Source organism: Palaemon carinicauda, chromosome 1, assembly GCF_036898095.1.
Source record: "Palaemon carinicauda isolate YSFRI2023 chromosome 1, ASM3689809v2, whole genome shotgun sequence".
Lineage (NCBI taxonomy): Eukaryota > Metazoa > Arthropoda > Malacostraca > Decapoda > Palaemonidae > Palaemon > Palaemon carinicauda.
This window is the reverse complement of record NC_090725.1, coordinates 267,867,134-267,893,233: the sequence shown is the minus strand read 5'-3', so window position 1 is coordinate 267,893,233 and position 26,100 is coordinate 267,867,134. Positions and strand designations below refer to the sequence as shown.

At 38.5% G+C, this 26,100-nt stretch overlaps 1 protein-coding gene across 3 annotated transcripts in view; it reads right to left on the bottom strand.

The window, feature by feature from the left end:
- Window positions 1-10,577: 10,577 nt before the first annotated feature.
- The window catches only part of LOC137644650 (F-box/WD repeat-containing protein 7-like), a 187,884-nt gene continuing 172,361 nt past the window's right edge, over window positions 10,578-26,100 (bottom strand). For all 3 annotated transcript variants that reach the window (XM_068377604.1, XM_068377617.1, XM_068377610.1), the window contains 2 exons: window positions 20,930-20,997; window positions 10,578-11,009 (listed from right to left, as the gene is read on the bottom strand). In XM_068377604.1, the coding sequence (XP_068233705.1) occupies window positions 10,866-11,009; window positions 20,930-20,997 (212 nt within the window). In that variant the 3' untranslated portion in view covers window positions 10,578-10,865. The remainder of the gene's footprint in view (window positions 11,010-20,929; window positions 20,998-26,100) is intronic.

Here is a 26,100-nt window from a genome sequence, read left to right as displayed (position 1 = left end):
TTATGTTATTTCAGGTAATTTGATTTCCAAATTTTACTTAACCTGATTTGTTTTTTTCAATCTTTCATTAAACTCAAATTCTAAAGATCCTGTATTAGAGATCATAGTTCGTAAATATTTAAATAATTTTACTGTACCTCATTAATCTTTTCTCCTTCTAATGATATTTCATCTTCCATTCTCATCATCTCCGTCTTCTATTTATCTTGAACCTAACCTCATGTTACATTTCATGCATTTGGGTAAGCAAGCTTTGCAAGCCCTTTGGTGTTCTGCTAAGAAGGGCAGCATTATCAGCATACTCTAGGTCAGCTAATTTCCTGTTACCAATCCAGTGCAATCCTTCTCCACCATCCCCAACTGTTTTATGCATTACAAAATCCATGAGGATAAACATACGTGACAACACATTCCCTTGGAGTACTCCACTTGTCACTGGAATTTCCTTTGAATTGACTACACTAATATCAACTTTGTATAGTGAAATGTGGTTCCCCTTTGTAACACGAAAGGAAGTGGAAGGGACCGAGAGGAGGAACCTGCCCTCAGGAACTAGAAGTTCCAGCTATCTGAGCGATAGCTTTCCTTTAGGCAGCTGTCAGAGCTTTGGACCAGGGCAAAGCCGCACTGGACCTGCAAGGCTTCTGGGTCTTGAATATTTCACCGAGAGCCATATCCTTCCCTTCCTGGATTGTGGAACCAGGAGTGGACAGCCTGTTAATGGCCCTCATACAGGCGAGGACCTGCTAAAAGGTATGTTCCGACTCACGTCTCTCCTGTTCGGAGTTATAGTTCGGACTGGCTGCCATTGGAAGATTCTCATCTTTCGAATCTACAGGGTCATCCACCTCTAGGCTCACGTCTAGAGCTTGGGGTAGGTTAGGGACATCAACTGAAACTGGATGGGCCCGCACTGGGGACCGCGTCTATGCCTCAGCTTCTCTACCTTCCCGTGCTTTATATTTCCTTGTTTCCTTTCCTCACTGAGCTATTTTCCCTGTTGGGACTCCTGGGCTTATAGTATCCTGCTTTTCCAACTGGGGTTGTAGCTTAGCAAATAATAATAAAAATAATAATAGGGTCTTGACTCCCAACTTGACGAGCTCGACGAGGGTTCCAGAGGGATTTTAGGGATCGTCTTGACTGTAACAGTCGGGGGTTGTGACGGTGGAGGCGCCACTTTCAGAGCCTTCAGGATAGTGGACATGAAAGTCAATGCCCATGGAGGAAGCTCTGAACCCCTAGGTACACCCTGGAGGTCCCTAGAAGAGTGTCCTTTGGGTGTAACTCCAGAAGGATTGCCAGTTGATGGAGGAGATAACCTCTGAGGCAGAGGAACACGTTGCATCGGACGCGAAGGAGGGTCCGGGCTAATAGACATATTTGCGAACCTATTAGGGGGCTCCCCGAACCCTTCTGGAAAGGGTGTCAGTCTTCTGCTTGAGGTGGAAGACGCAGATTCAGACACATCTACTCGCGAATTGCTCACAAAATTCGCCAACTTGCTTGTGAAATTGCAAACTTCACGTATCAACGGACGCGATTCGTGAGCGGAAGTGATCGCAACAGGAGCACTAGGAGCCGAAGAGGAAGGTCTAACGCCTTCCTGCTGCCAGAGAGGAGGGCAACGTCTGACTTAGTCAGCAGAGGAGGCCTCTGAGTAAGGACTACTCTAGATGGAGAACGCGTCACAGCTGTGAAAGGCACTGAGGGTTTAGTTGGACACATGTCTGAGGAGTGGTCGTTCTCATCATCAGGTTCAGTCCGAGTCGTTTGGAAGGTCTGGTTGAGGGGCTACGCACTGATGAACTGCGAGTACGCCTACCTCTACCTCTAGATAAGGAAAGTCTACGATCACGAACGTGCAGTTCATGATTGTGATGTTCGTGAACGGGAACGTCTAGGTCTCATTCGAGAACGGCGTGAACTTTGCGCAGCGGTGCCTATCTCGTGAACAAGAGCGTCGGCCTTGCGAACGTGAACGATACCCTCGCGAGCACGAACGCCACCCTCGTGAAAGTGAGCGTCGTCCTCGCGAGTGTGAGTATCATCCTCGTGATCTAGATCGTGACGATCTAGAACGCGAGCGTCTGGACCTAGGTCTAGACCTTGCTCGTGATCGTGAAGATCGTGATCGCAATGCTTATCTTTGTGTAGAGGAACGCCTCCGAGGAGAGCGTTGAGGCCTACGGTCTCGTAAGCGCGAAACTCTAGAGTGTGAGCGTCTTCTAGGCAAAGAATGCTCGGATCGTGATGACCTACGATCGTTGCGAATGACGATCAAGGGAAGAAAGTCCAGAAGGACGAGGCGATGGCCATGCTCGTCCCCTAGCACTACTGGTGAACTGGTGAAAGGCGCGCTGATCTCCGGAAGATCGTCACCTGCAACCTGAGGGTTCCTGTGGAAAGAAACACAGGGTTATGGGACGATGAGGTCCCAGGATGGAGAGAGGGTTCGTCGTCAGCAGGGAGTTGTTGGAGAGGCACCACGCTGAAGAATTCGCAGCAGCTTCTCCTTCGAAGGAGGTCCCGAAATCCCCAAGGACGACCACACCTGCAGCAGATCTGAAAGGGAGAAAGTCTCGCCAGCGGCTGGAGGAGAAGTTGCTCCTCTGGGTAAGCAACAACTCCCCCCAGTATCCCGGGGTTGCCAAGGACTTAAACGATCTGTGTTCCTATTTGAGCGTCCCTCGTGAGAGCGCGCGAGGAGCTTTTGAGAGATTTGGGGGTGCGAAAAGAACAACAACACGCACTTCTTGCCGGAGGGAGAACGATCAGACTTAGTCTTCTCCTTCCTACGCTGCTCAAACTTCTCCCGCTGGGAAGCAGACCACTCCCTACACTCTACTCCGGGCGAACCCTGCTCGCATTGATGCCCTCGGCACGTATAACACAGTGAGTGGAGGTCGGTCTCTAATGACGACATGAAGGTCCTGCTCATGGCACCCTCTCGCCCTGGACACGTTCGCATGTGAAGGCGATCACAGAAGACATGCACACCTGCAAAGAGAAAGCAAAAATTAAAAAGTCCAATGACAGTCAGGAGAGCGGACACGTCCGATCTCTACTGAGCCAAAAGAAAAAGTGACGTCTCCCCATTGTGAGAGTATATAGATGCAGCTGGGTACTCCCCATCCACCCCCAGCCTACCCACTTAAGCAGTTAGGCAGGGTTGCAACCTCGCAATTAAAGTCTAATAGCTACCTCAAGCAGCCGCTGAAAGAATATCCACATAAATAATGGATGGTTTCTTAGTATGGGAACAATCAAGAATTCATTGCATTCAAGGACTCGAGAGGAAGTAAAAATCAACACACGACTTTGGAGACCATTCTTCCCTTCCAAGTGTGTCTGTGCATGATTCACAAAGAGAATGGAACTGGGAGTGTATCGAGGAGGCTTGAGTGAGGTACAGTTAATTATTGGCTTCCTCTTCAGAAGCAGAACTTGTCTTTCACACCCCAAGAGACTGATTAAGTACCATGTACTTGAGCCTTTGTGATGTGTAAAGGCGAGTGCGGTAAAGGTTGCGAACAGGCATATTGGTTGTTTGGTGGCGGTGAAGAACCTTGTTTCCAATTGTGCACACAATTGGATATCTTAGTGCTTCCAAGTTTCGAGAGCATTCTTAGGTAGCCATCTGTTCCTATTCCCTATCGGGCGGGCTCCTGGGAGCTTTCCAGCTCGTGAGCTAGCCATGCTCGAGCACAAGGCAGGATTACCAGTGACCAGGGGGCCGGTGACCAATCATGTGGAGACCGAGGCTTGTATTACCAATCACACTTCATTGAAGGAACATATCATAGCTTGCAAAAGTGAGAAAACTGATCACTGTCCTCTAGCTTGCAAAAGTAAGAAAACTGATCACTGTTCCTCTCATCCACCATGAGCCAATTTCTCCTCCTTTGGAACCTAAGTATCCTTACGGAGAGAAACCAAGGTGTGCCTGTATTAGCCAGAGGAAGGAAGAGTAAAAGTGCAGGGCCTTCATCCCAACAGACAGTGAGCATGCTTGGTTTGATATGAAATCAAACACCAGAATCGGGAGTGTGAAGCCTCTGAACAACAAAATGAGACGATCTCAATATGGGTTGGTTTACAGTATCACCCTGCTTCTTTCACACAAGTGAGGAGATCGATTGAAGTCTCACACACTAATACATTTCTTCAAAGAATTCTTCTTCAGGGGATTAGACGAGGAAGAGAAGCAAACACATTCCTTCTTCGTCAGCTTTCTTTGGGGTCGAGGTTTTGGAGGTCAACAAGGATCTTGCAGAGGACGAAGTCACAAGAGCCTCTTCAGCAACAGTCGAGACCATATATGGAGGCGAGGCTTACCCGCTCGTAGTTATAGCAGTTACCAAATTTTTAACACCTGTTCCACCCATTTCTGCTTTCGTCATGCTCCTACTAAAGATTGCTGGTTTGCATTCCTGTATGAACAAGGTTATATTTAAAGGAACATCAATTATCTAAAAGGAAAGTAACGTGTAATTATCACTTTAATCTATAAATTACAGACCAAAGCATCAATTTAGCTAGCCTGGCTGTGGTAATTACATTAGCATTCATTACTCTTCAACATTAGAAGCTGCATAAGATAATACAAGACCCATATCCAAAATGAATTCATATATATGGATATCATTGTAATTCACCTAAAGATGGTTAGGACAGAATTTTCTTTGTAGTCAGGCTCACATAATTCTGTCATAAGAACAAGGATACTGTACATAATTAATTTGAGTGAAGCATCACCAGTACACACAAATAAATTAAAACCATACAATAAGAGTATTACAGGTAATATGCAAATGCCAACCACTGTTACATCTTATTTATAACTCATCAACTACAAGTACATAGTGATCATAAGCTACTTGACAAATTCCTATGCTGCTATAAGTAGCCTACCAATAAAATCTTTCTGGCATTTGCCACCACTGCAAGTCTTGCACATGAGGCCATCACAACATACAAAAGCAATTACTGGCATGCTTCACTAACATTTACGCTAGGCAAAAATGTCAAGGCTTGCTATTTTTCAAACTTTGCACATACAGCAGATATGAGCTTATTTATTTCCCACCATGTTTGTCCTATTGTTCTTCCTCTGCAGTCACCCTTTTTAGAGGAATCAACTTACTGGTGAAAAAAGTATCACGTTTTATTCATATTGCATAGATACATTTTGTAAGGCTCCCTAAAATTCATCTAATTTATTAACCCTTTGAGTAGCAATATCTTGGACACAAAATTTACTTTGAACACCTAACTAGCATGACAGTCACCACTACAGAATTGCAATTTATATAATTCTTGAGTTTTGTTTTTTTTACTAACCAAAGGGTTAAGCTAGAAAGCATCTAATCACAGCATTAGCATCTGGACACCCAAATCATGTAATGTTATCCATCAAGCCACAACAGTGCCATTACTCACAGGTTTGCAACATCAATTACCTTATCTGTACATTAAAACACAAATACTTGCTTATCTGGAGGGCCATGAATTAAAGGACATGCATAATACATAAAATTGTAGGAGTATTTATCATGGCAATGGGAAACAAACATGACATTCACTTGATGTTTCCACTTCTAACAATAACTGGTTTTTTTTCATACATATAATTAAAACATATAATGTTACCAACATAAAATTATACAAATAACAGCTATTAATGCAACACATGCAATAAATTCTCAAAGTCTTCAACAAAATTGAACTGATGCATCACATCAGCTTTTGGAATGTTAAAACACCATCTTTCAACAATCAAATTCACTTTCGCTATGAGCTTATAAAGCAAAAGCCCACTTTAGGTAGATTCTTTTAGTAATTAGAATTTCCAAAGAATTGTCTATGCAACTTTACACTGTATAATTCTGTAGTACTGAATGGTAATATCACTTGATAGCATGTCTTGTTAATTTTTTTTAGAACATATGAGTTCCCAATCCGGGCCTTGCATAGTTATCTTTGATATTTGAGCTCTTCACCTTCTTAGAATGAAACAAAATCTGCATGCTGACCACTAATAATGATCAAGGAAAAATATAAAAACCTCATATGATCTAAACCACTGTGATAAGCTTCTAAACAATTCACAAGTTTAATTACTTTTTCATTGTAACACCTTCTATTGTTCATAGACTACTTTTAATATTCCTTGTGGCCTTTGAAATATGAGATAAGACTGCTTTCATAAATAATGCAGGAAGGTCTGCATTTCACTGTACAGTAGTATGTAGATTGTACCATGTATCAGTTATACCTCAAATAGAATGACTAACAATTCTGCCTAGGCACTTTTTTTAATCTTATTTATAGGTACAATCAAATTTACAGATTATCTACAGTGTACTGTATAAAAAGTATTTCTTACTCAGCATTATGAATGATGGTCAATATAAATAATTTTTAATTGTCAATTTCTAAAGATAAGGATTTAAAATTCATATTTCTTATGGTTATGCACAACCACATTAGATCTAAATTTACACATCCAAAACAACTTCACTCACAAATAACAACAATGAGCACTTCATGAAAACATCCTCACCGAGAAAAAATTATTAGCTTAATTAAATATAACTACAGTATTTAAAATAAAATACATTCTTCTAGCCACTCGTTTAAAAGATATTACTTGATGCTCTGTTGCCAGTTTTAAAGATTTTCTGACCTAATAGTTGAAAATGTTTAATTACAAAATAGAATTGCTTGCATTTCAACAACATACAGTGATACAATTATAACAAAATATTTGAAACTAACTTTTTACCATTATGTCAGTTACCTAAAATCCCCTGAGTACTATATCTCCATGACCTAAGGGTGAAATTTTGTTTTTAACACGTTTTATTGTTTTAATCTTGCATCACTGTCAAGGGTGACAATAAAATAGTATAAAACTTTCATATTGCTTCAAGCCTTCTTATCCATACCAGTTGTGTAGACTGCACACTAAAATAAGCTGAATTTTGATGCCAACTATTTGAATGTCAGCCAAAATACAAGACAATTGCTTTAACAAGAAATTATTTATTACAAATGTGAATGCACACACTTATGAAGACAGAAATAAAATAAGACTAATTTTAGAATATTTACTGATGTAATTATTACCTATGAAATTTCATTGTAAGTTACCTTAATAATTTCAAAACTTTTGTTTTATATATGTATATTACTTTCAACAAAGACTTCTATACATATTTCATCACCAAATATTTTCTTAATCCAATTCTTTATTTACCAAGTAAACAATATTTGAGTGCTCAAGTGTTACTTTAGGGTTTCCGAGTGATATAAATCCTTTCAAAGAAAGCTTACTAAAAAAATATATGCTGTATATAAATACCTATGCTACTTAGTTGCCATGGGCGTATCTTGTGTACCTGTTATTGTATGCATGATATTTTTAGGGGGGGAGATTCATAACAGACTAAAATTTGAAGAGATATCTGGGGTTATGATTTATGCATTCACTTTGGAATGGCTATAGCACTTGCTTATATGACTCCTTATTCATAATAACCATTATTACCATAATGCACCCTTGCCAAACTTTATTTCAAAAGTGATTTATACTTAACCAAATAATGCTAGAGTTATATGGACATGAGAACTGATTCCTGATTTAAAGGGCTATGCTATTTCCCCCACACAAGGGTCAATCATTCAAAATACCTGTATATCACAACCATCCTTTTTTTCTAATTCTATTTGTTTTCCTTTATTACAATACTGATTTGAATGGTTAGGCTGAATTTCACAACTATTGCAAATAGTTTGAGACAACTAAGTCACATCCTTAGCTTGACAGGGTCCATCCTAAAGTTCAAAAGCAGAACATGATAAATATGAGCAAAGAATAACTAAAAGTGTTGCATATATTGGTCATAAAATAAAAAAAATGGATTAATAAGCAAGCAGAAGGGAACTGCACAGATAATGCATATAAACTTCAGTACCATATTGGGAGTTTTAGGTAAGGTGCACTCTTACTGTCTCGGCTATTTTGAGGACATTTGGACAGTACGAATACAGGTGTATAAGTACTTTATTATTACAGTTTCTAACTACACCTGAATAGTAATGTCAGTACTTTATTTTGCATAAACAAAATTACTGGTTAGCAAATTTTGATGGATATGGAAACCTAACATTTTATGAATATATCATCCCAATATCTAACCTGCTATTTGTCCTGGGGAATAACATGAATTATATCAAACTTGCCTTTGTCTCCCTATATAGTACTTCCAATTGAATTTATTTTCTGTTGAAGAAACAATTTCATAATTCAACAGCACCCCTTCTTTTACACAAAATTGTCTTCAAGTTGGAACTTAGAATTCTGAACAATTTTCCTTTATTTACTTAATTTACGCTAGAATGTTATAACCATTATCAAACTACATAATGTAAATGACCCTAAGTATTTCTTAATTATCATTGTACATCAACATGATTTAATATATTAGCTCAATGTCAACAATTTTTAATTTGTGACTGATTTCAGAAAAGAGATTTGTCATTACTGTACAATAAACATGTTAAATACTGTTGAAAAAAAAATAAGAAAAACATTAAGACTACTGATAACAACCAAGATAAATATTAATGATCCATTCAATAAAACCAATATATTTAGATTTGAAATACGATACTACTTAAAATTTAATGATTCATCCGACATTTGACTAATTTTAAAGATTCTTTTTCCTGCAACCTTTCTTTGCAATACTATGCCTCTCATCAGGTTTTCATGGTAGGTTATCATCTCAAAAGAAACAAAGGATGCTATAAACAAGACCTTTTTTTCCTAGATTTCCTATTTGCAAGTAAATTCTGAAGCTCAGGTACAAGTACTGCAGCACAGGTAACCATCCAATAATTATGCATGAATTTTATTCTTATTGTATCATACTGTGTGTGTGTGTGTGTTATGTTTATCTAAAATTATTCAGTTAAACAATGCACATGTTTAAATATACAATAGAATTATTTTCTACTTAATATAAATACCATTAAATATAAATATGAAATAAACAATGATAAAGCAAAGACAAACCATTAGCTAATTAAATTGAACATCCATGGCATTTTTATGCATCCAAGTCTCTAAAATGAACACCTGCTTAAAACGGAAATTAAAAACTTATCATCCCAGACTCAGATTATTCCATACTGCATTTTTACATTTATTTAGTACCTGGACATCTTTAATAATATCAATTTTTTAAATACAGACTTCTCCAACTTTATCCAACATTGGCATTTGACAAAGGAATCACTAATACGAAAATGAACATCTACTGTATGTCATACTTTTGGCTATAAAATAACTGGCAAAGATATAAAATGTATGTATATATAAATAGAGAAAAATATTAGTAATTTAAGAAGACAGAATCCTTTAAAGGGGAGCTTTAACAACCCATTTTTGGACAAAAAATATATTGTGAAAACCTTAATTTTTGTGAAAAATAAAATGATTATGAATTTTAACACCTCAATTTTTTCCTTATGTTGTAACATGTAATACTACATTAAATTAAATCTATTTGTAGACCATTACAAATGCATTTTTGTCCATATTAGTAAACCACCCACAAAAAAGGACTACTGTAAATATAAATAGTAAAGTGACCTTCAAGTCAAAGAATAACAGTTGGAAGAGATTCTCTTTAAATAAACTCCACAATAATTTTGGCAGAGAAAGAAAAATACAGTTTATCAAGGTTGTTAGATCCTGCTGTTCTATTAAGCTGTGAAGTTACAAAAAATAAAAATACTAATGAGTTGACTAAAGGGTTAAGTGAGGATTCATCTTAAGTACTGTATAGATAAGAATGGATGGAAACCAAATTCATGAAGAAATCTATAATAGTGCAAGATAATAGTTTTGAGAACTTTCATACACAAAAGTGAAGTTCTCACTAAGTGTAAAAGTCTGAAAGCCCATTATTATGGAAGTATTGACAGTTACAAAATTAGAGAGACTAAAATGTTAGATAAGGCTCCTTCATAGGGCCAGCCTACAGACTGAGCTCTTACTTTCTGAAGAGTAAGCTATAATTTAATCATGCTTCTACACTAAACCAGGTGCAAAAACCATTTCAGTTATATATATATATATATATATATATATATATATATATATATATATATATATATATATATATATATATATATATAAATATATATATATATATATAAATATATATATATATATATATATATATATATATATATATATATATATATATATATATATATATATATATATATAATATATATATATATATATATATATATATATATATATATATATATATATATATATATATATATATATATATATATATATATATATATATATATATATATATATATAAACTGTATATCACTGTACTTCAACTAATCTTACCTTGAGCTGCAACTCTGTACTTAAATAACAAAGTTTGCAAATTTGTATCAGTGTATGTACAAAATATGCTAACATGCATCATAAAATACTGTAACTCAACTATCATAGCAAACTCATAACAAAGTGCAAGTGTTCAAATATTTTTATACCACAGTCACAAATACCTGTATGAAATTTCCATCCTGATAGCAACACTAAGTAAATTTAATCTACATATAATGTTCTGCCAACTTTGCCACTTTAATAATCTCTGTAAACTTGGGACTCATTTCTATTAGTAGTTATGAGGCACCTTCACGGAAATATGTTTGCAAACACACAAACTATCCTATAGCTCTTTATTCCACTAGCAGAATTTTGAAGGTATAGTTTTTCACCATATATTCAAAGTCTTTTGATAGATTTGAATAAAAAATAAAGGCAGTTAACATACACTGAAGTCCCACAACTTGACAGTCTTATCGTAAGAGCCACTAACAATCACGTAATCGTTGAATGCGAGGCAGGTAACCCCATCGGTATGGTTGCGTAGTGTCACTAGTCTGCGTAGAGACTCACGGTCCCAAACCTGTGAAATATGTTACTATATTTCTATTTTCTTTTCCTCATGGCATTTTAATAAAAAACTAAGTTGATGAGACTACTATGTTACATTGCTTCTCTCATATGGAAAGTCAGAGGGATTTGTTTAAAAACAAGATTTGAAAACAAGAACAAAGTTAAGGTAGCTGAACACCCAAGTAGGAAATAAATAAGAATTAAAAAAATGCAGCCAACAATAACATCAGGCACAATACGGACATTCCATAAATGATTTAGTTCTGTGTAAAGTGGAAGTGGGACAGTGAAGGCACAAAAGAAAGATTCCTAAAAAAAAAATTGAGGCACCCTCACTTCCAGTATTACCTTTTAAGTCTTTCATATGACCCAAATCTAATTCCCTGTTTATTTTTATCAAACCCTTAAATAAAGCCTTTTTGGAAAGAGGATATTCCAAAATAATAACACAAAAATTAAGACCTTTTCCCCTACTTGACAGCTCTCCGAGGACAAAGAAATATATTCTTTTATTATATCCCCAATTCTTTTCTCCAAAGAGTGAATGTGAAAAAATGGGGAACACCTTTGATCTTTAAGAATTTTTAGCTTGGAATATGGGTAAGTGATCAAAATAATCTCGTCCACAAACTTACATTATAGGAAAGAGCTTAAAATTCACTAATGTATTAAGCTGATGGTAAAGCTAAAAGGAAAAACATTTAAGAAGTGATAGATCTTTAAAAGAAAGATCTTCCAACGGTTCAAATGAAAGTTCTTTAAATATTGTATCTAGATCCCAATAAATCTTTCCAACAACCAGTTTCTCAATCATGAAAGACCTAAATACAACTGTAATGATAACGAAGCGGATAGGTCTAAGCCTAGTTGCTCGAGTACATTATTAAGCAGGGACCTATAACTCTCAAGAGATGCAATAGAAAATTTCCTTCCATATAAAAAGAAATGTTTCAACTTAACAATATCATCTGAACTAGTTCTTGTTATTGAAACATTCCTTGAATTTCCAAAATAAATATTCTATTGTATTTGACACAAATATTGATGGATGGGCAGTAGAGAATTCAAAAAGTTTATGCGTAAAATTTAAATAAATCTATGAAAAAAAAAATACTTTATTTTTAATTAGTCATTTCTGATTAACAAATAAATTAAATTAGTTATGAATGTATAATTGGTAGAATATGGAATATTCTGTATTTTTCATACTATGAAAGATACATTGAAGTTCAGGAGGCCTTTCAGCTTAAACGCCAACTTAAGGTCATGAGCTTAGGAACTAGACTTATGACCTCAAGTGTGTCTCTTGTAAAATAATTCCTCTTATCTGAAGTTGTCGACTTTAAAATGAATTATTTCGCTTGGTTATTATAAGCGTTATAACTTTGATGATGAAGTGATTATAAGTTCAATATTTTGTTTCTCCGTTGACATCTAATCTGGAGCAATGTGCACACTTTGGCCACTTTCCCTAGTATCTGTGGATAATTGTTCACATATTAACGTGAAACCTGGAACTGCATATAGAATTGAATACTGTGATTCTGCCACAAAATAAATAATATTCACTGGTGATCAACAAGAATTTATGATATAGGAATCAAGAGATCATGATAAAGCAAAGGTGGTGCAGTTCAAATTCTTTCAGGCAACCTTACTAGGATCCGCTAAGTTTGAACTCTTTCGTAACTTTAGTTCAAAGGGTCCAGGTGAAAATAAATCTCATCAATATTAGCTTTGTCTGCGAAATTCATATTATCAATGCAATTATTTATTGCCAAGGTAAAGTGATAATTTATTTCTATCATTATTTTTTTCATAGCTCTTTGAGTTTTAAATAGCTTGTGTTTTAAGGCTTCAGTAGGGCTCTAAGTTTCTGATGCATAAGTTAATAATGACACGACCATCTGATTAAATTTTTTTTTTTGTGAAAGTGGCATTTACTTATACCAAAAACTCTCCATCCCATGCTTAACCTTCTAATTTGGTCTTACGTCATGGGGAAATGCTATTTGTCCTAAATATCACAAATTTTAAGTAATTTGTATTTTTCCTAACAATACTTACCGAAGAAACACTTTATAGGAGATTACTGGTAACTCCTCTCTGACGACCAGATTTTTACGTAGTTTCCCCCAACTTCCATGTTCTATACTGTCCTGAATAACGGGAAATAACATGACCTGGGGGCATTGCCCAGGCAGGTCGCCCGTCTTTGAGAAGCTCTCCCCAGTATGTTTTATGTAATGAACAAAACCACGAGGTCAGCGGGGCACTGCGGGGACGGTTGGGGGGGCCCTAAACCTAAAGTGTTTCTTCGGTAAGTATTGTTAGGAAAAATACAAATTACTTAAAATTTGTGATTTGTTCCGACACAGAGACTTACCTTGAAACACTTTATAGGAGACTTACACCTTAGGAGGGGGGAGTGCCCTTTAGCCCTGACCCCGATGGACAGTAGGGAAAACTACGTAAAAGACTTATTAAGTGTGATATAACACTTACCCTTCTGCAATATCTTCGTTGTGCTTGATATGGCGAATTTTCGTCTTGTGTAATGAGCGATATTTCTTGATGACGACTGACTGTACGAGAAAGTTAGAAAAGGGGGGAAAATAGAACTCGGCTCCTTGTGTCTAGATACTTTATGTTTCGCGATTGAGCCTGGGGCTTGAGCCGTCAAACCGAATGCAGGGCTGAGATGACCGGCCCGATAGAAAACCCGTCTAGAGACTTTCTCGTACAGTCCTTGAGATAATGTGCGGTGAAGGTCGACTGGTTGGACCAAGTTCCCGCTCGAAGAACCTGCGCTACTGACATGTTCTTTTCGAACGTTAGAGAGGTGCTAATGCCCCGAACAACGTGAGCTCTGGGTTTCCCCGGTGTAGGAAGACTTGTTTTAAGTAGGCTTGCGTGATCACTTTCCTGAGCCAGAGCGAAAACGTATTTTTGGATATATTTTTCTTTATTTTCCCCATGAGACGAAGAGATTCTTGATAGACGGGCGGAGGTTTGCCGTTCTCTTAAAGTATTTCCTAATAGTCCTGACCGGGCATAATTTTAGGTCCTTCGGGTTTCCTTTATTCGGGATTGCCGGAATCGAAAAACTCTCAAACCTCGGATCCCACACCGAGGGGTTCTGAGTCTTGGCGACGAAGGATTTGACAAACTTAAAGGTTACTTCCTTCCATCCCCTAGTATGTTCCACCTCGAATGACAGTCCGTGTAGCTCGCCCACCCTCTTAGCCGAGGCTAATGCTAGCAAGAAGACCGCCTTGAGCGTGAGATTCTTGTCATCGATGTCCTTTAAGGGCTCGAATGGTGGTTTCCGTAACATATCTAGGACTCGCGCTAAGTCCCAACTCGGGATTCTAGGGGCGGAAGGGGGGCATGATTGTTCGAACGCTCTGATAAGCATGGAGATATGCCTGGAGGAGCCGAGATCTATGCCCTTGAGAAGAAAGACTTGACCCAGGGCCGCCCGAACTCCCTTGATCGCTGGAACTGACATGTCTAACTTGTCCCTGAGATAAACCATGACGTCGGCTATCACGGGCACTGACACTTCCAAGGGCTCTAACTTCTTGTCCCTGCACCACTTCACGAATACCGCCCACTTAGACTGGTAGACGGCTGTGGATGATTTCCTCCGGTATAGCGACATCCTCCTGGCTGTCTTGCCGGAGTACCCTTGCTTCTTCAGGAGCCGCTGGATAATCTCCAGGCGTGAAGACGAAGGGCTTGCGGGTTTCTGTGAAACCGCTGAAAGTGAGGTTGTTTTAATAGGTCTGACCTGCCGGGTAGAGGCCAAGGAGGTAGGACGGTGAGGTTCCTTAGGTCCGCGAACCATTCTCTCTCCGGCCACCAAGGCGCTACCAAAGTCATCCTTAGGTTGGTTGCTGCCCTTACTCTGTTGAGGACCTGCCTTATCAGGGAGAAGGGGGGAAGACGTACACGTCCAGTCCGTCCCACTTGTGCTGAAAGACGTCTTCCATTGCCGCCTTCGGATCTGGGACGGGAGAACAAAATACGGGGAGTTGCGCGTTCAACCTTGTTGCAAACAGATCCATTACCGGAGATCCCTACATCTGTATAATGTAGCTTGCCACTTGTGGGTGTAGGGACCATTCTGCTGCTACCACTTGCCCCACTCTGCTGAGGCCGTCTGCTAGGACGTTGTTCTTCCCTGGGATGAACCTTGCCGTCAGGATGACGTCCTTCTGTTCCGCCCATTTTAGGATTTGAAGGGCTAGTTCGCACAACTCTTTTGATCTCAGTCCCCCCTCCTTCTTCACGTAAGCCACCACCGTTGCATTGTCTGACATTAGGGCCACCGAACGCCCTCTCATGTCCTCCTCGAAGTGGTTGCCGGCTTCTTGGACCGCTTCTCATTACCAGGATATTTATGTGTAGGGATTCCTCCCTCTCTGACCACGCCCCCTTTGCTGTCTTTTCCCGGAGATGGGCTCCCCACCCGTCCTTCGATGCTTCCGTGAAGAGAAGAACCTCCGGAGGTTGGGAGGACAGTAGCATCCCCCTTAGGGTGTTCGACCGATCCTGCCACCATTCCAAGGCCTTCCTGGACTCCTGAAGGAGAGGGACCACAATGTCCGGGGAACTTTTCTGGTTCCAATGTTCTTTCAGGTTCCATAGAACCCTTAAGTTCTGTCTCCCGTGAGGTACCAGCTTCTCTAGGGACACCAGGTACCCTACCAACCTTTGCCAACCCTGCGCTCTCCTGGGGCGACCCAGAAGGAAGGGCCGGAGCACTCGATCCAGGTTGTCCAGCCTTTCCGTGGTTGGGAATTCCTTGACCTGTAACGAATCCAGGACCATTCCAAGGTACGTCCTCCTGTTGGATGGGGTTAGCTGTGATTTCTCCAAGTTGACCACGATGCCCAGGGTCTTGCACAATTGAAGAAGATCTTCGCCCTGTTGTTCCAAGTCTTCCTTTGAGGATGAAAGGAGTAACCAGTCGTCCAGGTACCTGATCAGTCGAATGCCCCGTTCGTGGGCCCATATGGGGACCGTCGTAAAGACCCTCGTGAATACCTGGGAGGCTGTTGAAAGACCGAAGCATAGGGCCTTGAATTGTAACACCTGGGTACCCCACTTGACCCGGAGAAACTTCCTGCTCGACGGATGAATGGGCACTCGGAAGTAGTCGTCCTTGAGGTCTATAGAAATCAAAAAGTCGCCCTCTCTCAAGGACGCCATGACCGTTCTTGGAGTGTCCATTTTGAAGGTCACTTTCTTGAGAAACCTGTTGAGGGCTGACAGGTCTATTACAGGTCTCCACCCTCCTGTCTCTTTTTCCACTAGGAACAGGCGGCTGTAGAACCCCGGACCCGGGAATGTCACTGTTTCTAAAGCTCCCTTCTGCAGCAACGTCTTGACTTCTTCGTCCAACGCTGCCCTCTTCGCCAGGTCCTTGGCCACCAACCAGTCTGCCTGCGTTGCTGGAACTAGGGGGGGTGTCTCTTCCATGAAGGGGATCCTGTAGCCCTCCTTTAGTACTGTAACTGTCCACGGATCTGCTCCGTGGAGCTTCCATGCTTGCCAAGTGAGTCTGAGGCATCCCCCTACCTGAGGCTTGGGCAGGGGAGGGGGGCCTCCCATCTTATCTCCTACGGGAAGAACGGCCTGTTCTCCCCCTCCTGGAGGAGTAGAAAGAAGACCTATACGTTGGGGGGTTAGAAGATGAACCTCTTCGGGGGGGAACCACAGAGGAAGACCACTGTCCTGACGAGGGTTCCCTCCTTCCTTGAGTTGGTGTGGTACGCGCGGCCATGGGTGCTTCTGTCACTGGCCTCCTGAAGATGGGGCGGCGTGCCGCCTGTGGCTTCAGGGTAGGTAGCTCCCTCTTTTTGGCCAACTTCTCCACGACCTCTTCCGCCTTCTTCGTCGGAATAAGCTGCTCCCCCCAGACGGAGCAGGTCTTCAAGGCTTTAGCTTCTCTGTCAGGAATCTTAATGGGAAGGTTCTTGACTAGGGCGTCTCTTCTCCGGAGAATCCAGTTTGCGGAGAGAGCCAAAGACTGAAAGGTCAGGAATTTAAGGGCGCGGCTACCTGACCCCAGCAACTCATTCAGAGCCTCCCGTTTTGCAGGTTCCATGGTGTCTGTAGGAATCTGGGTGCCTACTAGGGTGGTGGCCCACCAATCCAGCCAGGAGGCCATATTAACTAAGTCCTTGGACATCTCCTCCATCATTGCCGACTCGGAAGGGGAGAAGAAGGTAGATGCTGCCGATGCCCTCCCGTCGGAGATGCCCTGGCACAGGATGTCTATGGTTTCCTCGGTCTTGTACGCACCGGTCGGCCTATTTTCTAAAGAGTAGTATTTCGTCTGCGACTTCAAACCCTGTAGGAGCTTTGCTGAGCTGTGACCCCTGCAGGAGTCGCTATTGCGGGATATGACCTTATCAATGTGAGTCTTTCCAATCCCCACGTTTACTTAAAATTTGTGATTTGTTCCGACACAGAGACTTACCTTGAAACACTTTATAGGAGACTTACACCTTAGGAGGGGGGAGTGCCCTTTAGCCCTGACCCCGATGGACAGTAGGGAAAACTACGTAAAAGACTTATTAAGTGTGATATAACACTTACCCTTCTGCAATATCTTCGTTGTGCTTGATATGGCGAATGAGCGATATTTCTTGATGACGACTGACTGTACGAGAAAGTTAGAAAAGGGGGGAAAATAGAACTCGGCTCCTTGTGTCTAGATACTTTATGTTTCGCGATTGAGCCTGGGGCTTGAGCCGTCAAACCGAATGCAGGGCTGAGATGACCGGCCCGATAGAAAACCCGTCTAGAGACTTTCTCGTACAGTCCTTGAGATAATGTGCGGTGAAGGTCGACTGGTTGGACCAAGTTCCCGCTCGAAGAACCTGCGCTACTGACATGTTCTTTTCGAACGTTAGAGAGGTGCTAATGCCCCGAACAACGTGAGCTCTGGGTTTCCCCGGTGTAGGAAGACCTTGTTTTAAGTAGGCTTGCGTGATCACTTTCCTGAGCCAGAACGAAAACGTATTTTTGGATATATTTTTCTTTATTTTCCCCATGAGACGAAGAGATTCTTGATAGACGGGCGGAGGTTTGCCGTTCTCTTAAAGTATTTCCTAATAGTCCTGACCGGGCATAATTTTAGGTCCTCAACAATCTCTAGAGGTTTGGCCGTAACCCTTATTTTTTGTCTCCATTTTCACTGAACATTATCCACTTTATGCATATTTCCTTTGTCCTTCATCTCTGCTTTCTCTATTCAAATCTTCTATCATCTGTAATTCCTCCCATGATCCACTAAACAGATTATTTAGCAAATTACACTAACTGTGTAAGAGAAAAGGCTGGTATATAAATCTTCACTGTGGGTAACTGGCCCATATGATGGGCCAACATATATTTAGAATTTTCTGGTACTATCAAAACAACTTTATAAGTGTAAGTAATATTCATCTTAGTGCAGATTATATCTTAGCTTGTACGGGATGGAATATAAGTGGATGAAAATTGATTAAGTAAAAACCTGTAGGGCCAAAGAAAATCTACCATTTGATTTTTTTTAATTTCCTATAATCTTGAACAATAAGATTTTAAAAGGAGAATCTATTTCTCCTTCCCCCTCAATATCTGCCCGAGAAGCTGAAAAGCCATGATGTAAAGTAAAATGTTCAAATGGTACATAATCTATTCTCTTGCCAGAGCCTAGACCAAAAGGGCTGGGTATACTATGGCTATCGTAGCCTTCTTTCTTACAAAATAATAAAAGTAATGTTGGTAACAGATGTTGAAACCTATGTTGCTACCGAGTCAAACACAAAGACTCAGAAACATACAGTACATGCTCCGAATGTGATACGAGCATAACGAGCTGAAAATACAATACTGGGTTATGATTAACTTTGGATCTGAGTCAATTAGAATACAGTATAAGCATACAAATTTGAATTAGTTTAAAAGTATTGCATCAGCAGGTGATCGTGAGCAAAAATTTTGGGCTATATGGGCATTTTTTGAAAGTCATAAACGAGACTACAGTATTACAAGATACCCAGAAATCAGTCATGCAGTGTCCATGTGCCACATAAGCAATGTTCCTGCAGTGTAAACCCAGATAAGGGTTAGGCAGAATGAGCAGCGAATCTATTTGCAGATAATACGATGGCTCATATCCATGCCATTTTAAAGAAAAGACAAAAGCAGTTGCCTCTAGATAGCTTCCTTGTGAAAATTAAACTCGAGTGTAAAAAAAAGGACGACAAAATGCCAAGAAAGCATAAATTAGGTGATTCAGATAGCGATAGTGAATGTCATTCATGACGGAAAACTCTCAAGATATTTTTCCAGATGCTCTCATGGAGGGAGATTCTTCATCCAAACAATAGCCCTTTCCTCCTTCTCCTTCCCTCGGGTCTCCCTCACTCCAGCCAGGTATCTCCTAATTTTGATTTATTATTTATTTTATTTTTGATGTAAGGGGTTATAATTTGTACAATGATTACCATTACAAACCTTTAAAAATTAAATTTTTGTATTTATTGACATATGGAATGCATAAAGTGAATTTCCTTGATTTCTTGAGGGAAAAAATTATTTTATGATATAAATATTCTAGGTTGTGAGCTCACTTCAATTTTAACTCATAACCATGGTACTACTGTACTTAAAGGGCCCAGAGACTCGAACAAAACATTAGTTACTTGATTAATAGTTACATTAACATGTAACAGAGATTCAATTAACCCTAGAATCTCCTGTAACCGGACGTTAATTAGACCAAAACATTCTGCAATATAGTACTTCATTTTCAAGATTTCTTAATTTAAAGATTACACTTCTTTAATTCCCTTTCTATTCCTTCCAATTCACTTGAAACAGCCAAAAATTTTCAATCAGTAAGAAGGAAACAGGGGCAGCAATGCTCATGCAGGGGAAACCTTTTCATAGGTTTGTATCATATCTTTAGCTCTAACTTCTATAAAATGTAAAGAAATGGTCATCTGAGCCTTTGGCGAAAGTTCACTTTCTAAGAACTGCTCCAACTAAGAGCATTGTTTACCTCTACAATATTCAAAATGAGTGTGCATCTGGTTTAGCTGAAGATTATCTATCGAATATGCATATCATCCCAAACCATGGATTGTTTGATCCTAAACTAAATAGAAGTGAATCACCAACTACAATAATCCAAAAGAAAAAAAAAATGAGTGAACAAAAGTGTTAATCCATGTGAAGCAGATGGGATGGGAGTAGCCAGATCCTTATTATTGTTTTTCTTGCCAGGCATCTACTATGCTTAGTCAGGGATAGTAAATTTTTTATTATGAAGGTAAAACTTCTTCAATTCAGGAATAGCAATACATTTCAGCTAAGCATATTATCAAAATATTTCAGCTTTTTACCGACATATAGTTTTTTTCTGTAACTATAAAACAAAGGTTTTTCATATTTGCAATTAACCTAAAGTGTAGTTTTTAAAATAAGAAAAATACTGGGTTCAAAAAGAGATGAAGGACTAGAATTCATTGATAATTTCACATTACTCAGTGTATATAAATGTATATAAAGATATTGCCATGAAAATCTGATTTGACTGCAAATTTTGTTAAATTTCAAAATTAAAAAATACAGCTATTTCAGCTGTGAATTACAGTGACATGGACATTTTATTTTCTTATATTTATCAAATATATTTGAAAACCAGGTTAAAATTTTAAGAGGATACTCTGCTATAAGATAACTACTAAACCTAGGGATTTTATGGCAAAAGAACATTCCTTAATGTCCATTAACCAAAATCACCTTAGTATTTGGAAATATTTTTATCAACATTTGTAAATATTTGTTCAATTTAAAGAATGCTGTCATAAAACGTTTCACTGTACAAAGCATAATGGGAAGGTAAATAAAAACAGAAGAACCTACCTTGATTGTTTTATCATCGGAAGCACTAACAATCCGCCAGGAGTCGGCTGCCAGGCATCTTATCACACCTATGATGAAATTTTTAAAACAATCTCATAAGACCATAAGTCAAACAATATCTATTATTCACAGTGTAAACAAAACCATTTTATGTGTCTCACAGCTATGGATATTAAAACACCAACACAGTAAAAGCATCATATAATATCTAAATGTCAGACCATGAATAACTCTACCAAAAGCTACCAAAACATTTTGTAAGTTGAGGTCTTGGATCCATGAACATTTTGCAGGCCTATATATTCTGGAAAAGGTTAAAGTCCTTATTTTACCAAATACAATACCTACCAGGCTGCCCAAATTTATCATATGCACTCATTTCAAGAGATTTACCTATTATTTAATATTTTTTAGATTGTAAGCCTAAAAGATAATGATATGGCTTATCATGCAACCGTTAAAAAATTTTGTCAACAATAGATTTCATCACATATAAAATGCTTCATGCAAGCTTAATTTTCAACAGATTAGATATTGATCACCATTCAGGTTCAAAATAGAAAATTTCTTGTTATAGTGTATTTCTTGACAGGAAGCTTTTTTAAGCAAAATAATACTTATTTTTTTTAAACAATAAAATTACTTACAGTATTTCTATACTTATATGAAGCCCATATTACTTCTTGTGAAGCAATAAGACACACTAGGCATGTATATGAAGATCAGGTGAGTATAGAAAAAAAAAATAATTAAAACTCCATGTATTTCTATGAACCTCTCCTGATGTCCACATTACTGACCCCCACATTACTCTGATGGAGGTGGGATGCCAGTGAAGGAAAGGGATAGAAGTATAAAATTAATAATATTTTACACTCAACTGGTCAGATTAATAGTAAAATTCATTCTGGTACTATAGTGCTTCAGATTGTTTTTCAAAAGATATTTGAACTTTTTTGAAAATAATAAAATTATAAATCATCCTATCTCAAAAATGTTAAAATATTACATTGCCAATAGTAACTATAGGACCTACAGCCCAGTAATCTCAATAAGAAAACCAGAATTCTTCAAGATAATGTTCAACAAACACCAATATATTGAAGTATGTCAATGAGCTGTCGTTAAGTCTCCCTAAAGACAGATTTCTGCAAAAATTAAGAGGTGTAGGTGTACTCACAACATCCTGAATCTGAACCTTCAAGCCTTTTATAAGATTTCAATCCAATTCTTTGTAAGTTTCTGTGCTCAAACTTTTAACTAGAAATGCTATTGCATTTTTGGAATGAGGATGATTTGGAATTTGAATACCACATAACAAATAAGGGAGAGCCTACAGGTCTATCTGCTGAGTCATAAGCAGCTATTTCCTGACCCTCCTTGGTCCTAGCTTGGGTGGAGAGGGGGCTTGCACGCTGATCATATGTAATATGGTCATTCTCTAGGGCATTGTCCTGCTTGATAGGGAAATGTCACTGTCCCTTGCCTCTGCCATTCATGAGTGGCCTTTAAACCTTTATAAACCTGATTACTAGAGTCATTTTAATACTAAAAGCCTTAAGGGGAGCAACCCTGCCCAATTGAAACAATGTTATTTTAGGGTAATTTTAAACTTAATCTACTTATTTTATTCTCAACTGATTTTCATCATTTAACAGGCATTTTAAAGATAATTTTATTAGCTAATTTTTATAGACCATATTTTTCTTAAAAATCCTCATTTTATTATGTGTATTTTTTCAAACATATCTACAATAATAGTAAAAAAATGCATTTTTTACACAGAAGTTTTCATGATTTCCCAAATACCTTCTAAAATTTTAGAGGACAAAATTTCCTATCTTTTAATATTGCTTTGGTAAATACTGTATTGGTCTAAAAACAAAAAAGAAGTTTTGATTTTTCTCTGAAAATTTAATGTAATGAGATATTGATGGTCAGTTTTTCTTTTTTGTAAATCATCTAATAGGGGTTAGTTTAGGCTTTTACTGGTAATTATACCTCCCTACTGGGGATCACAGGGATATAATCATCATATTTTCATTTTGTTTATTTACTAGTGGTGAACCCTTTCCCTGAAATACAATTATGTACCTCTCCATACACACATATACATGTACAAAATACACAAGCACACACATCACATACAGACAAAGAAGATAAGTCAAGGAATTCTTTTTCTATAATTTCTCGTATATCTTTTTTATTCTTTTTCTATATATTTCTGTACTGTGATGCTTTCCCTATTGGAGTCCTTGGGCTTGTGGCATCCCTCCTTCTCCTATGTAGGTTGTAGCTTGGCTTGTACTAAAGATAATAACAAAAGCTACATAATAAAAAACAGAGCAATATAATCCGTGGAATTTCTCCAAACCAACTTTTAATTATGAGAGAGAGAGAGAGAGAGAGAGAGAGAGAGAGAGAGAGAGAGAGAGAGAGAGAGAGGAAGAATCTAACACTCATTTTTCAAGATAGAAGTACTTGGCATAGTGGGATCCGCTGATGATGTGCTTGGAAGGGGTACATCATCTATGGGATAGGGGTTATATCAGGTTGTATGCCAGTCTAAACCTGCAAAGTTTCTTAGCACATCAATTCATCTTCTTCTCTTCCTTCCCCTGCTTCTCTTGCAATTTCTAGGGACCAGTTCTGTTATTCATTTTGTCCATCTTTTATCTGTCCATTCCGTTTTCTTTGTGTACTAGCTGTTAGAATATCTACTTCTCATACCCATGTTCTTTTTCTGTCTCTTAATGTTAATCCTATTATTATTCTTTCCATAGCTCTTTGAGTTGTAACTAGTTTATGTTCTAATGCTTTAGTAAGGCTCAAAGTTTCTGATACATAAGTTATACTGGTAGGACCATCTGAATAAATAATTTTCTTTTTATAAAAAGTGGCATTTTACTTTTTAAAATCTCATTCTGTTTAACAAAAGCTCTCCATCATATGGTTATCCTTCTTTTAATATGGGCTCGTCCTGGATAAATATTTACTGGCAGTCCTAAGTACATACGAGGTCCATTCAAAAAGTATCCGCCCTTGGTCCATAAAGAAAAAAATTGTACATTTTAAATTTGTTTATTCAATCACCTTCAAAGTACTCCCCTTAGGAGTGCACACACTTTTCCCACCGGTGCTGCCACTGCTGGTAACATCTCTGGAATGTTGACATTGGGATGCTGTAAAGCTCTGCAGTCGTTTTTCTCATAATTTCCTCCTGCGACTCAAAACGCTTCCCTTTCAGAGTTGTTTTCAGTTTTGGAACAACCAGAAGTCACAAGGTGCCATGTCTGGAGAGTAGGGAGGATTCTGAACAAGTGGAGTGTTATTTTTGGCCAGATAAGCTTGGATCAAGTGGGCAGAATGAGCAGGTGCATTGTCATTGGTGCAGTTGCCAGTTTCGAGCCGCCCACATTTCTGATCCTGTGCTTATTCCTACTTCTTCAGTAATTTTGTTGAGGGTTATACGACGGTCGTCCTCCACTATTCGACGAACATCTTCAACGAATTCTTCGTTTCTGCTGGTGGATGGCCTGCTTGACCGTGGCTTGCTCTCAACTGAGGTTTGTCCTTGCTTGAAGCAATTATGCCACTCCTTTATCTGTGTTATTCCCATGGCTTCATCGCCAAAGGCTTGCTGAATCTTCTGGATAGTTTGCAAATGTGTACCACCAAGCTTGTAGCAGAACTTAATGCAGTAGCGCTGCTCGATGCGCTCCGACATGTTGTGTAGGATGAAAATCCGACGAGCTTGTGCTGGATGTCTGCACTCTAGCCCTCACAGGCGGGTACTGCCACACACTAGAGCTTTTAAAATTTACACGCATGCGCAGTAAGAGTGCTGTCAACTCCCACAAAACTAATAAGCTGATTGGTGAATTATTTGTCCTTTTATGAACCAAGGTCGGATACTTTTTGAATGGACCTCGTACATTTATTAACAATCTCTAGAGGTTCATCCATAACCATTATTTGTTGTTGCATTTTCATTAAACATTATTTTAGTTTTATTCATAATTATCTTCAGTCCTACAATTTCGCTTTCTCTTAAAATTTCTATCATCTTTTGCAATTCCTCCCATGATTTGCTAAAAAGAATTATGTCATCTGCAAATCTTAAGTTATTAAGGTATTCCCCATTAATGTTAATTCATATACAGTATTTTCCTTATCTAAATCCTTAAAAACTTCTTTTAGGCATGCTGTGAATTTTTTAGGAGAAATGGAGTCTCCTTGTCTGACTCCTTTTTCAAATCAATTTTTTTTCACTATCTTTTATGTAGTTTTAGGATAGCTGTGCTACCCATATAGTTATCTTCATATGTTCTAATATAAGATTCTTCTATTTCTTGCTTTTGTGTCATACTCATTGATTTCTCTATTAGCTGGTTAATAATACGGACATGATTACCTGCTTTTGAAACCTGCTTGCTCACTTGGTTGATTAAAGTCTAACTTTCTATCTATTTGGCCTAATATGATTTTTTATGAATATGAAAAACACGTCTAAATGTGCAAAATTTATTATTAATCGAATGCCAAGTAACAAACTACCAATTAGCTACGATGGTGAAGATGGGTCGATTTCAATTCTAAGTACAAAACACCTGAATTCGACAGGTATAAGTACAGAAGAATTGTCATTGACTTTTATCTTTCTTCGTGGCCAAGTAGTTTAGTCACTGTCTATACAAGCTTGCCGGACCAGGGTTCGATTCCCGGCCGGTCACAAGCTCTTGTCTTTGTGTGATTTCGCCTTGGGCTCTGATCCCGAGGTCGTTAAGAGAATCCAGACATTAATGTATCAAAAATATATATGGCTTATTTAAATATGAAAAACACGTCTAAATGTGCAAAATTTATCATTAATCGAATGCCAAGTAACAAACTACCAATTAGCTACGATGGTGGATGGGTTGATTTCAATTCTAAGTACAAAACACCTGAATTCGACAGATATAAGTACAGAAGAATTGTCATTGACTTTTATCTTTCTTCGTGGCCAAGTGGTTTAGTCACTGTCTATACAAGCTTGCCAGACCAGGGTTCGATTCCCGGCCGGTCACAAGCTCTTGTCTTTGTGTGATTTCGCCTTGGGCTCTGACCCTGAGGTCATTAAGAGAATCCAGACATTAATGTATAAAAAATATATATGGCTTATTTGAATA